This window comes from Mobula hypostoma, chromosome 15 (assembly GCF_963921235.1).
Source record: "Mobula hypostoma chromosome 15, sMobHyp1.1, whole genome shotgun sequence".
Classification (NCBI taxonomy): Eukaryota; Metazoa; Chordata; class Chondrichthyes; order Myliobatiformes; family Myliobatidae; genus Mobula; species Mobula hypostoma.
Window position 1 is genome coordinate 23,394,499 of NC_086111.1, and position 13,650 is coordinate 23,408,148.

At 44.4% G+C, this 13,650-nt stretch overlaps 1 protein-coding gene across 2 annotated transcripts in view; it reads right to left on the reverse strand.

The window, feature by feature from the left end:
* The window catches only part of rassf1 (Ras association domain family member 1), a 121,295-nt gene extending 108,917 nt beyond the window's left edge, over positions 1–12,378 (reverse strand). Inside the window, exon 1 of one of the 2 annotated variants that reach the window (XM_063067850.1) lies at positions 11,798–12,378. In XM_063067850.1, the coding sequence (XP_062923920.1) occupies positions 11,798–12,140 (343 nt within the window). In that variant the 5' untranslated portion in view covers positions 12,141–12,378. The remainder of the gene's footprint in view (positions 1–11,797) is intronic. The other variant, XM_063067849.1, reaches the window with a different exon arrangement.
* Between the last annotated feature and the right edge of the window lie 1,272 nt (positions 12,379–13,650).

Consider the following 13,650-nt stretch of genomic DNA (forward strand, 5'->3'; position numbering starts at 1 on the left):
TGAAGTGCTTATGGTTAGAGTTAAGAAATTGAAAGGGTTAAAAAAGTTCCTGATGGGAGTTATATTTTAGTCTCCAAACAGTAGCCAGGACGTGGAGTACAAATTTCAACAGCAGATAGAAGGGATATGTAAAAAGGGCAATGTTATGATAAATACGGGTGATTTCAATTTGCAGACTGATTGGGAAAATGAAGTTGGTGCTGGATCCAAAGAGAGGGAATTTGTAGAATGCCTATGAGATGGCTTTTAAAACACCATGTGGATGAGCCCACTAGTGGAAAGGCAATTCCAGGTGTGTTTTGTGTGATGAACCAGATTTGATTAGGGAGCCCTTAGGAAGCAGTGATCATAGTATGATAGAATTCACCCTGCAGCTTGACAGGGAGAAGCTCAAGTCAGATGTATCAGTATTACAGTGGAGGAAAGGGAGAGGAACTGGCCAAAGTTGATTGGAAGGGGACACTAGCAGGGATGGTGGCAGAACATCAACTGATGGAAGTTCTAGGAGCAATCAGAACACCCAGGATAGATACATCAGTGTGAAGTGAGTGGGAATCTTTTAAAAACCAATAGGAGAGAAAAGATGAAATACGTATGTAAGCGAGCCAATAATATAAAAGAGGATACCAAAAGATTTTTTTCCAGATAAATAAAGAGTAAAAGAGAGGCAAGAGTAGATATTGCACCACTAGAAATATACATTGGAGAAGTAATAATGGGGGATGAACTTACTATGTATTTATAGGAAAATTGGAGCATTCAGCCTATCAAATCTGCACCAGCCTTCACTGTGGAAGACACTAGCAATATGTCAGAAATTCAGGAGTGCTGGGGGCAGAAGTGAGTATAGTTGCTGTTGCTAAGGGGAAGGTGCTTGCGGAAGATGAAAGGTCTAAAAGTAGATAGATCACCTGGACCAATGAACTACATCCCAAGGTTCTGAAAGAGGTAGCTGACGAGATAGCGGAGCATTAGTATGATCTTTCAAGAATCACTAGATTCTGGAATGGTTCCGGAGGACTGGAAAATTGCAAATAACACTCCAATCTTTAAGAAGGGAGGAAGGCAGAGAAAAAAAGAAATGATTCTCCCCCTTCTCCAGCCTTGTATCCCTTTTGCCAATCAACTTCACAGCTCTTGGCTTCATCCCTCCCCCTCCTGTCTTCTCCTATCATTTCGGGTCTCCCTCTCCCCCTTCCACTTTCAAATCTCTTACTATATTTTTTTCCCGTTGGTCCTGATGAAGAGTCTCGACCCGAAACGTCGACCGTACTTCTTCCTATAGATGTTGCCTGGCCTGCTGCGTTCCCCCAGCATTTTGTGTGTGTTGCTTGAAATGATAGGCAGTTAGCCTGACTTCAGTGGTTGGGAAGATGTTGGAGTCCATTATTAAGGATGAGATTCCGGTGTACTTGGAGGCACATAATAAAATATGCCAAAGTGAGCATGAACCCTTCAGAGAAAACCTTGCCTGACAAATCTGTTGGAATTCTTTGAGGAAATAACAGGCAGGATAGACAAAGGAGAGTCAAAATGGCTGTTGATTATTTGTAACTTCAGAAGGCCTTTGACAAGGTGCCGCACGTGCGGCTGCTAATCAAAAGCCCATGGTATTACAGGAAAGGTACTAGCATGGATAGGAGATTGCCTGACTGGAAGGAGGCAACGTGTGGGATAAAGGGGGCCTTTTTTGGTTGGCTGCCGGTGACTAGTGGTGTTCTGCAGGGGTTGGTTTTGGGATCATTTCTTTTCACGTTATATGTGAAAGATCTGGATGACAGAGTTGATGGCTTTGTGGCCAAGTTTGCAGATGATACAAATTTAAGAGGAAGGGTAGGTCATGTTGAAGAAGCAGGGAGTTTGCAGAAGGACTTAGACAGAATGGAAGAATGGACAAAGAAGTGGCAGATGGAATATGGGGTAAAGAAGTGTATGGTCTTGCACTTAGGTAGAAGGAACAAAGGCCTAGACTATTTTCTAAACAGGAAAAAAATTCAAAAATCAGAGGTGCAAAGGGTCTTGGGAATCCTCATGCAGGATTCCCCAAAGTTTAATTTGCAGGTCAAGTCATTGAATACATTTAAAGCAGAGATTGATAGGTTCTTGATTAGGCAGGGCATCAAAGATTACGTGGAGAAGGCAGGAGAATGGGGTTGAGAGGGATAATAAATCAACAATGATGGAATGGCTGAACAGATTTGATGGGCCAAATGGCCTAATTATGCACCTATTTTTATGGTCTTAAGATGGTGATGATCAGACTTCTTGAATCACCGTCGTCCTTGAGGTGTGGGTGTACTCAGAGTGCTGTTACGGAAAGCTTTGCAAAATAAAAATCAGTCCAAATCATTCCAAACCTGACCCAGTCCAAAATACTTCTAATTCTTTGTAATCTCAAGGCATCTAGATGAGCCACACATTCTTTGGATTAGGCCTATGCTAACGAATCTTTGTCATAGAGTTGGGTCTTATACTGTGGTGAGGCAGCGCACTGACAGAGAGAAGTCGCTTCCTGCGCTTCCTCTGGCTACTTGTGGCCCTATCACATCACACAGCACTAAACCATAGGCTACTGATTTAGGAAGGTGCCAGTCTGGCCCAATCCAACCCAAGTCTGAGGATATAATCTTTGTTTGCCATCCAATGCAAAGCCGTTTCTCATTAGATAGCCGGGGACTGAGTATTATTAGAGTGTGCAGTGTTCTGACTGGCCTCTCCCTACACGATGCTTCAGATGGGCTGACAATGTCCACTCTGTGCCTGGACAACAAGGACGATAATTGACCCAACAGTGCTCAGGACAGACAATGAGCATTGAGTGAACTGCACAGAGCCTCTGATGAGGTGTCGGTTGGGAAGTGTGGCAACAAGAGTCCAGCTCCAACCTTGAACCACATTTTGAAGATGGTGATGTTCAAAGAACATGTTACGTGGACAGAAGAAATAGGAGTAGGAGGCCACTCGGCCCATTAAGCCTACTCCACCATCTTAACTGAAGATCTGGCTGACTGGTGCCATGACGACAACCTCTCACTCAATGACAGCAAGATCAAACAGATGATTATTGAATTCAGAAGGAGGTAAGGTCTAGGAGCCAGTCTTCATTGGTGGCTCAGAGGTAGAGAAGGTCAGCAACTTTAAATTCCTCAGGGTTATCATTTCAGAGGATCTGTCCTGGGTCCAGCTGTAAGTGCCATTATGAAGAAAGCATGGCAGCACCTCAACTCACTTAGAGGTTTGTGAAGATTCAGCACTTTGTCTAAAACTTAGCCAAACTTCCATAGATGTGCGGTGGGGAGTATACTGACTGGTTGCATCACGGCCTGGTCTGGAAATACCAATGCTCTAGTATGGAAAGATCCTATAAAAAGTAATATGGCCCAGTCCATCGGGGTAAAACCCAGAACACCACTGAGCACATCTACACAGGATGCTATTGCAGGAATGCAGCATTCACCATCAAGGACCCCCACTACATAGAACATGCTCTCTTCTTACTGCTGCCATCAGAGGGAAGGTACAGGAGCATCTGGACCTGTACCACCAGGTTCAGGAAGTTAATGCCTTTCAACCATCAGGCTCTTGAACTTCACTTGCCCCATCACAGAATTGTTCCCACAACCTAGGGATTCACTAGAGGATGTTTCACCTTATGTTTTCAGTATTTATTGTTTGTTTATTTACTTTTTCCCCCTCTTTCTTTTTTTGTATTTGCACAGTTTGTTGTTTTTTTGCACATTGATTGTTGTCTGTCCTATTGGGTGTAGTCTTTCATTGATTCTATTGTGTTTCTTGTATTGAGTGTGAAAGCCCACAGGAAAATGAATCTCAGGGTTGTATATGGTGGCATATATACACTTTGATAATAGGTTTACTTTGAACCCTGAGCTGCCCTGACCTCATTTCATTTGTTTCAGTTCGCCTTCGCCCTCAATTCCATAAAACTTTCAGAAATGTATCTACTTCCTCTTTGAATACCACCTTTGGGGCAAGGAATTCCAGCAATTCACTAACCTCTACAGCAACTTGTTCCTACACACATCATTTTAAATGATTTTCCCCTTCACTCAACCCTTTCCACCCTAGTCCCGGAAAATAATCTCAGCACACAAGGCAGCAAGACCTCCAGGGTAAACACATCCAGAGGCTATGTATCTGCAGGAGGACTTGCTGTTTAAGAGCCAGATGCTCCCCTGCTCATCCTCATCTAAAGTCATTTGCTTCAACTTTAGAAAATTCAATGCAAAATAGTCTCAAGAAAGATGTCCAAGTTTAGTCAGCATCTCCAAAGAACAAAAAAACTGACAGTAGACCATTCCAAAGGAAAGTTATGATCTCTGTTCCAACAATGCAGCTGACACATTTTACCTTTAATAATTTCAGAAACAATATTGATAAGACTATAAGACCAGAAGACATGGGATCAGCATTGGGCCATTTGACCCATCGAGTCTGCAATGCCATTCCATCATGGCTGATTTATTATCCCTTTCAACCCCATTCTCTTACCTTCTCCCTGTAACCTTTTGATGCCAAGAACCTATCAAACTCTGTTTTAAATATACACAATGACTTCGCATCCACAGCCATCTGTGGCAATGAATTCCAGAGATTCACCAGCCTCTAGCTAAAGCAATTCCTCCTCATCTCTGTTCTGAAGGGACATCCTTGTACTCTGAGGCTGTGCACTCTAGTCCTGTACTCCCCCACTATAGGAAACATCCTCTCCAATCAACTCTATCCAAACCTTTCAGTATTTGACTGGTTTCATTGAGATCCTCCCTCATACTTTTAAATTCTACATCTAAAATTCATTAATTCAGGGAAAAATCTAGGTTCTCAGGCAAAAATGTATTTTGAGTTATTGGGAGGCAGAAAAACATTGGTCAGAGTTACCTTTTAAGGCAGTTTCAGGAAGGAATTCCAGCGTGCGCAAGAGATTGCAGATACTGGAATCTGGAGCAACAAACAATCTGCTGGGGAAGCTCAGCGAGCTGAGTGTACCCATGGGGGAGAGAGAATTGAAGATGATTTGGATCAAAACCCTTCAAGCCAAAATGCTGGCAATTCCTTTCCTCCCACACATGCTGAGTTCCTCCAGCGTATCGTTCCAGAGCACTTAGCTCAGTCAGCTGAAGCCATGGTCCCAATGATAGATTAAAAGAATATCAACGTGCAGAGATGGTGTAGCTGGTTTCAAACCAGGAATAGATACCGAGCCTGACTAACCATGCTACTAACCTTAATTTTTAGTATATGTAACAGCTTAATAATACCTTAAAATAAACACTACACTTCGCACAGCTGAACCAGGCAAACATTAAACTTTTGCTGTCTGATTAATTAGCAGAAGCAATTTTGAGTGGGTTCTGCTCGGAGTCGGGGCCCAGTACCTACCGCTTCTTTGATATGATTAACACAACGATGACAGTGGATCCTTGATACTGGGTATTATAAACAGAAGAGATTCTGCAGATGCTGGAAATCCAGAGCAACACATACAAAATGTTGGAGGAACTCAGCTGGTCAGACAGCACCAACGAGAGGAAATCTAGAGATGCTGGAAATCCAGAGCAACATAAACAAAACTTGGGAGGAACTCAGCAGGTCAGGTCAATGTTTCAGGCTGTGACCCTTCATCAGGACCGGAAAGAAAGGGGGAAGAAGCCTGAATAAGTTGGTGGGGGAAGGGAAGGAGCACTTACACACGAGATTCTACAAATGCTCTTATATATCTCTTGAGAGTGGATTATAACCACAATGACATGAAAATTGAGGCAATTTCCTTCACAGTAAAAAGCTTTGACTCCAAAAGGGCAGAAATAGCTGAGACAGAGGATGGCACAAGGGGAACAGGCATCATTATTACCCTGCAGTAGGGAACAGTATCTTGAGGCATTGGGGTAAATAACTTCATCAGCTGTGGTTAATCAAAAGTTATGGGTTGAGTGGCAACAAACAGCTGAAGTTATGAACTCTGGTCAAGTGTATTGATAAACTTGACACCCACAAATAGCAGCTCAGACGTCAGCAGTATGAGGTTTTTCTGAGAACGGCCCGCCCCAAGCAACAGCAGTGCACTAAGTAGAATTTTAAAAACAGACAGCTCTGATAACATTTGCATACAAGGTACATGGCTACATTCTCTTCAGGCACCGGCAGCAGGAAGAGGAAGTCTGTGCAACTGGCTGCTTGGGAGAACAAGGAACAGCTGGAATTTTTCACCTCACTGCTCAGGGACTTGGTGAGAGGGATAATGTTGCAAGGGAGAGTTAACAGGAATGCGGGAGAGAATTAAATGTGATTCGAACACAAGAACACAGGAGTAGGGGAAGAGCACCAGCCCCTTCAATTTAATACGATCGTGGCAGATCTATCCTGGTGTGAGCTCCTTTCCTGTGCCATTTCTCTATGCCCCTCTATTAGGATCAGTGGGTGGTTGATGGTTGGCACAGACCCAGAACAGTAGAGCACAAGAACAGGCCATTTGGCCCACAATGATCTGCTGAACCACTTGATTAATGACACCCAATCCCTTCTGCCCTCATCTGGTCCACCTCCTTCCTTTCTCTGCATATTCCCACGTCTATCTAAGAGCATCTTAAACACCACGATTGTACCTGCCTCTACCACCACCCCTGGCCATACATTCTAGGAACTCATCATTCTCTGTCTAAAAATAAAACTTGCTCCACACATCTCCTTTGAACTTTGCCACTGGTGGGCTGAAAGGCCAGTTTCTATACCGCATGGCTTTATTATGACTGGGGGCAGAAGGCGGCTACTAACACTGCATCATTTCTCAAGCATTCCCACTTCTTGTCTACCACAGTTCTCCTTAATTCAGATACTTGGAAGGCAGACACATTTTAGGTGTTGCTTCTCAAGCCAGTCCCATCCACTCATTTTAATTACTTGGTCATCTTAAGCCAAGACAGCTTTGACAGGCAGACGTAGGAGGCAACTTTATTAAAGTATTTTTTAAGGCTCCTTGTGTTCAGAGGAACACCCCTTATTCCCAAATTAAAAATCAGCATTTAAAAATTCTTAATGGAATGGATAGGAAATGGCAGGACCTCAACAGCATTGACACACAGAGGGATCTTGGGTTGCAAGGCCATAGCTCCCTGAAAGTGGCATGGTCAGGGCACTGATAATAAAAGTCAGGAAGTCAGGTTGAGCCTGTAGAAAACTTTGGTCAGGCCACACTTGAAATATTGTGCACAATTCTGGTCACTACATTACAGGAACAATGGGGGAGGTTCTGGAGAGAAAGAAGAGCAGATTCACCAGGATGTTGCTTGGATTAGAACAAATGAGCTACACGGAGAGTTCGGTCAAATTTAAGTTGTGTCTCGGGAGCGTCAGGTACTGAGGGGTGAAATATTGTATATAAAATTATGAGTGGCATAGAAAGGGTGGATGGTCAGAAACCTTTTTCCACAGGCATTATAGTTGGCACAGATCTTGTGTTATGACAGCTGTTTTTGTGCTGTACTGTTTCATTCAATGGAATAAATAATAATATCCACAGTGCCATTCAAGTCATTTACCCAGTTTCAAAACCAACGTCCAGGTTCCACAGAAGCCTTCCCTTATCCCTTTGCATCTAATCCACTCAACGTTTACCTTCTGTTCTTTCTTTCCTCCTGCGGGCGTTTATATTGCTTCATTATACACTTAGGAATCCAAATGTGCTTCGTGAAGGGATCTGGGATTTACGTGTATGAGCATTCAATGGGCATTTAATTAGACAGAAGGAGAACTGAAAGGAACTGATTTTAAAACGAATCATCGCTTGTCCAGTGTTGGATGGGAGAAAGGCAAGAAGAGGTCATCTTTGAATTTCCACTGAATTATGGTTCATGGGCACTAACCTCCCCACCATCTGGGATACCTTTAAAAGGTGAAGCCTATAAAAGGTAGCATCTGTCATTAACAACCCCCCACCACCCAGGACATGCCCTCTTCTCATTATTACCATCAGGGAGGAGATACAGGAGTCTGAAGCCCCACACTCAATGTTTCAGGGACAATACCTTGCCCTGCACCATCAAATTTCTGAACGGTCCACGAATCCATGAACACTACCTCACCATTTCACTCTCTCTTTGCACTATTTAATTTTTATTTATTGTAGCTTAGTCATTTTTATATATTGCTCTGTACTGCTGCCACCAAACAAACTTCACAACATAGGTCATTGATAACAAACCTGATTCTGATTCGAAACAAGTTTAAATCTAGAAAGGTGATTGGGGAAATTAGACCTTTTATTTGCACCTGAAGACTTCTTGGAATACAGGATGTGTAATTGGTTATTGAAGCAGAGACTGTCGCAGATTATAAAGTGAACTGGGTAGGTACTTGCAAAGGCAAGGTGCCACAATTTCATGTTTTGCCGCTAACAGTATGGCACTGGCAGGGCACCTACATTACAGCCATCGGCGGTTTCGAGTGATTCTCAAAGCATTTACTCAGTCGAACAACGCACTAGATAACATCAGAAACTAAACGTGACAAGCTTGCTGGGGAGGTACTTTTCAAACAAAGTGATTTTCATGTGAACTCTCACAGTAATAGTTTAAATGTGAGAATTGGACTTGGGCTTTAATGCCCTGTTCTGCCCAACTCCATTACTCCAGCTGCATTTACTGGCCTTGAAATATCTCTTGGTTACATGCACCAGAGCTGATGTGGCTCACTTCTTACCCCGCCAATGTCAGGGATTGCCAGCACCAACTGAAAGAGCATGGCCAAGTCTTCCCGTTGACTGGGAGCAAACAAACATTTTTCAGAGCTTGTCCTGCACTACCAGGACATGGAGGACAAGTTCACATTAATTCTTTATACATCAATGAAAATATTTTATTTTATTTAGTGATTCAGCACGGTAACCGGCCCAGTGAGCCTACACCACCTACTTACATCCATGTGACCAATTAACCTTTAACTCTTTGGAATGTGCAAGGAAACCAAAGCACCCAGGGGAAACTCGTGTGGTCATGGGGAGAACATACAAACGCCTTACAGACAGCGGTGGGTTTGAACCTGAATCTCTGGCTCTGTAATAGCATTATACAAACCACTATGCTACTTTCCCATAATATATATATATGTTATTACAGCGCCAGTGACCCGGGTCCGACATAGTATCTGTGGAAGGAGAAACAGTTAATAGCTCAAACTGGAGACCATTCAAAAGAAATTATATTGACTGTTCTCTCTCCACTTTTGCTGTCAGAACCCTTGAGTGTTTCCTGTATTCTTTCCTTGGATATTGAAATTCTAGTAAGACTTAATTCTTGAAATCCCAGCCAATGCCATACGACAAAATGCTAATGAAACATTAACAAGAACACAGAATACAGTGCAGCAAAAGTACAGGGCCTTTGGCCCACAGTGTCTGTGCAAATATGATACCAAATTAAACTAATCTCTTCTGTCTGCACATAATCCACACAGATAGTCTCTTAAATATCACTATAGTATCTGCATCCACCACTAACCCTGGCAGCTCATTCCAGGCACTTAAAACTTTTTGTTTAAAAACAACGTGCCAGCACACCTCCCTTAAACTTTCCCACATTATCTTAAATGAATGCCATCAAGAACTTGACATTTCAACCCTGGGTAAAAGACTCTTGCTAACCACCCTATCTATGCTTTACACAGCTTTATACATTTCTTCCAGGTCTCCCTTCAGCCTCTAGAACTCCAGATAAATCAACCCGAGTGTGTTCAACCTCTCGTTATAGCTAATATACTCTAATCCAAATAGTATCCTTCATCTACGCCCTTTCCGAAGCCTTCACCTCCTTCCTGTAATGGGTCACATAGAATTTTTCCCTTTCTGTTTCTCCTTCCACAGACTCTGCCTAACCTGCTGAGTGCCTCCAGGATGAACGTGCATCACTGGGCCACATACCCAACAGGTACAAACATCTGGTAAACAGAACCTGTGCTTTCAAGGTGATTAACTGGCCATCAATTGCACTGAAGCATGTGAAAGTCAAGGAAGGTGTGACAGAAATGTAGGCTTTTTTCTCCTGGGAGTGGAGCATAGGTACACCATCTTTCCAAGAGATGCTGGAGATCCAGAATAACACACACAAAATGCTGGAGGAACTCAGTAGGTCAGGAAGCATCTATGAGAAGCAATGAAAAGCTGACATTTCAGGCCAAGACCCTTCCAACTACTAACTTTAAACAAACCAAAAATATAATGATCAGCAAATTCCCTGCAAGCCACCAACCGGTTAAACATTCCAGTCTTCATCAGAACCTCAGTTGTGGCTTCGATTTCCTATTTTTATGTCAGCTTTCCAGTGCCTCTGCGTTTTTTTGATTTTCAGGAGTTGAATGAGTGGCGGCAGCTGGCAGCCAACAGCACACAGCGAGGATTGAGCCAAGGTTATTCCTTGTATGAACAGGCAGCTGCTTTCACTGCCAGGGGGAAGGACAACAAGGAGATGTCGCTTTCTAACAATCACACCCTCACCAAAGCCATTCTCGGCTGAGCAGAGCACAATTAAGTATTTCTGTGGTCCTTTTGCATCATCGTATTAATAATTTGCCAGCCAGACTACAAATCCAATGCACTAATACCCTGATGACTGCCATCTCACATCCAATAAACAACGCCCCCCCATCCATTTTCAAATTATTCCAGAAGATTTTACTGGAGAGCGGGTGGAAGTGGATAGACCTCTCAACGGGACTGGGCAGGAATGCAATAACCTTGACCCTTTATTTTCTCCTTTAAATGTTATATTATATTAATATATAATTAATATAAAATATTATAGAGTTTACACCATAAGTTCTACAATAGCAAATTATGAAAAAAAAGTGTTAATACTGAAACTCTGAAATAAGAATAGCAAGTGTTGGGAAAGGCAGTTAACATCGGAACAGTTCTGAAGAACGATGTACTGTACTGGCATTGGAGAGGGTCTAAAATAGGTTCACTAGAATGATCCCAGGAATGAATGAGTTAATTGTGTAAGGAGTGTTTGATGATTCCGGGCCTGTACTCACAATTTAAAAGAATGGGGAATCTCATTGAAACCCATCGAATACTGAAAGGCCTGGACAGAGCCGATGTTTTCATTAGTGGGGAAGTCCAGGACCAGAAGGCACAGCCTTACAATACAAGGATGTATCTTTAGAACAGAGATGAGGAGGAATTTCTTTAGGCAAAGGATGGTGAATCTGTGGAATTCATTGCCATAGACGGCTGGGGAGGCCAAGTCATTGGGTATATTTAAGGCGGTGGTTGATAGGTTCTTGATTAGTAAAAGTGTCAAAGGTTACGGGGAGAAGGCCGGGGAAGGGGGTTGAGATGGATAATAAATCAGCTATGACGACGGAACTGGTGGAGGTGACTCGAAAGCCAATGGGGTCGAATTCTACTGTGTCTTTATGATTATAACGAAAGGCGGGTAGGCTTGACGGGCCATGTGGCCTTCTCTTGCTTCTATTTTCCTGTGTTCTGTTTTCTGAACCCCGTCCCTGTCCTATGTCTTATGAAAGGTCTCCAACCTGAAAACTTAACTTTTTCTTTCCACAGATGCCGTCTGACCCGCTGAGTTTTTATACCCATCACTAACTTCACAATGTTACATCAAATCAAGCCCGGCGACCCATGATTTGCACTGAGCACCCACAGAATCTCTCTTGATGTACTGTACTTGGTGCGTTTATTACTCCTGAATTCTGGTCGCGATCCCTCTCTGATACAAGTATTTCAGATTCCCAGTTCAAAGTCCATCTACTCATTCCCCTACTGACTTACTTGCACACTGTAGACTTTGCTTGTACAGTCCCCAGATAAAGTCCCCGCACAGATCGCACCAGCTGGGCTGGGTCTGGGTACAGGGGCTGAAATCGTGTCCTTCCCCCGCAGCTTCTGTCAGCCTCGGGTCCCGGTCCACCAGCAAAAAGCGCTTCTTCCCCGACTCCCTGCCGCTCTTGCCCCGGTCCTGACCGCTGGCCGCCCGCACTTTCGGGCTGATCCTCATGGCGTTCGTCCTCTCCAAACCCGGGGAGCGGCAGACCGACTTGTAACTGCCCGAGCTGGGAGCCCCGTCCGACCGCTGAGAGTCTCTCAGATTCCGCAGCTCTATTAACTCAGCCATGAGAAAGTGAGAGACAGGGCGATGGGTTCGAGCCCCCGAGCAGACTCGAGGTGAGCGGTTTAGAATTAAGCAACGCAAAGCCTAACAAACAGGTCCAAACAAACAGTCCAACCAGGGTTAAAATTGTGGTTTAATTCCACTCAGCTCGATTAAAAGTTCCATCTGCCACTGTCCCGGACCGAGTAACTGCTCACTTCTCCGTTACTCCAATCATCGTTGCAAAGACCCGCCCCTCCAGCCGCTCCCATTCAAACCAGTGTCGCCACCCAACAGCGGAGACGTGAGTCGCGGCGCAAACGCTGGAGTAGGTTCCAGTTGCAACCGATAATCGTCGAGTCCCGTAGTTTATTTCCAAATAAAAGCCTTAAACCCTGCTTAAAGGAGGAGAGCAAGTTGCGGTGTGGTGGCGGACTGTGGGAAGATCTGCGTCAGTAATATGTTGATGGTGTTCCGGAGCTGGCAGCGCCGAGATCTCACCGGCTGCCCAGCCCTGGCGCAGCGCGGAGCCAGGCGCGGGTCCGTCTCCGCCGCGCACCACGCATTGTTTACTAAATCCAACCACTTGTCCGGGACATGTCTGCGTTGGCCCCAAAGTATGGGAATTTATGTTAATTGTTGCTGCAGACATGCGACATGAACCCTGGGTCACCGACATTGGGCAGGTTGCCGGGACTTTGGTGTGTGTGCTCTGGTGTGGACATCAGACTTGGGGATCACTATACTTAGTATCCCACCTAATCTGTGTGTGTGTCTTCATCTAACCCGGGATCTGTGTGTGACATAGCGCCTGCCTGTGTGCCCAACCTTTGGCCAATGCACGCCCCTTACCTGGAACACTTACATCTAGTGCACACACCTGATCTGTGTGTGTGTGTGTGTGTGTGTGTCTGTGTGTGCGTATGTGTGTCTGTGTGTGTGTGTGGCTGTGTGTGTGTGTGTGTGTGTGTGTGTCTGTGTGTGTGTGTGTGGCTGTGTGTGTGTGTGTGTGTGTGTCTGTGTGTGCGTGTGTGTCTGTGTGTGTGTGTGGCTGTGTCTGTGTGTGTGTGTGTCTGTGTGTCTGTGTGTGTGTCTGTGTGTGTGTGTGTGTGTCTGTGTGTGTGTGTGTGTGTGTGTGTGGCTGTGTCTGTGTGTGTGTGTGTCTGTGTGTATGTGTGTCTGTGTGTGTGTCTGTGTGTGTCTGTGTGTGTGTGTGTGTGTCTGTATGTGTGTGTGTGTCTGTGTGTGTGTGTGTCTGTGTGTGTGTCTGTGTGTGTGTGTGCTTTTACTCAGCGGCAGGTTACAGGTTTCATTTCCTGCGGACCTGGTTTCAATAGCTGCAAGCGTTTGATGAGGGAAGTGTTAGGTGACACAAATTTTAGTATTAAGGGGACCTGTATTTGCATTGCACCTTTAATAAAGTATAACAGAACATAGCAATCTATAGCACATTATAGGCCTTTCGGCTCACAATGTTGTACTGACCATGTAACCTGCTCTAGAAACTGCCCAGAATTTCCCTACCGCATAGCCC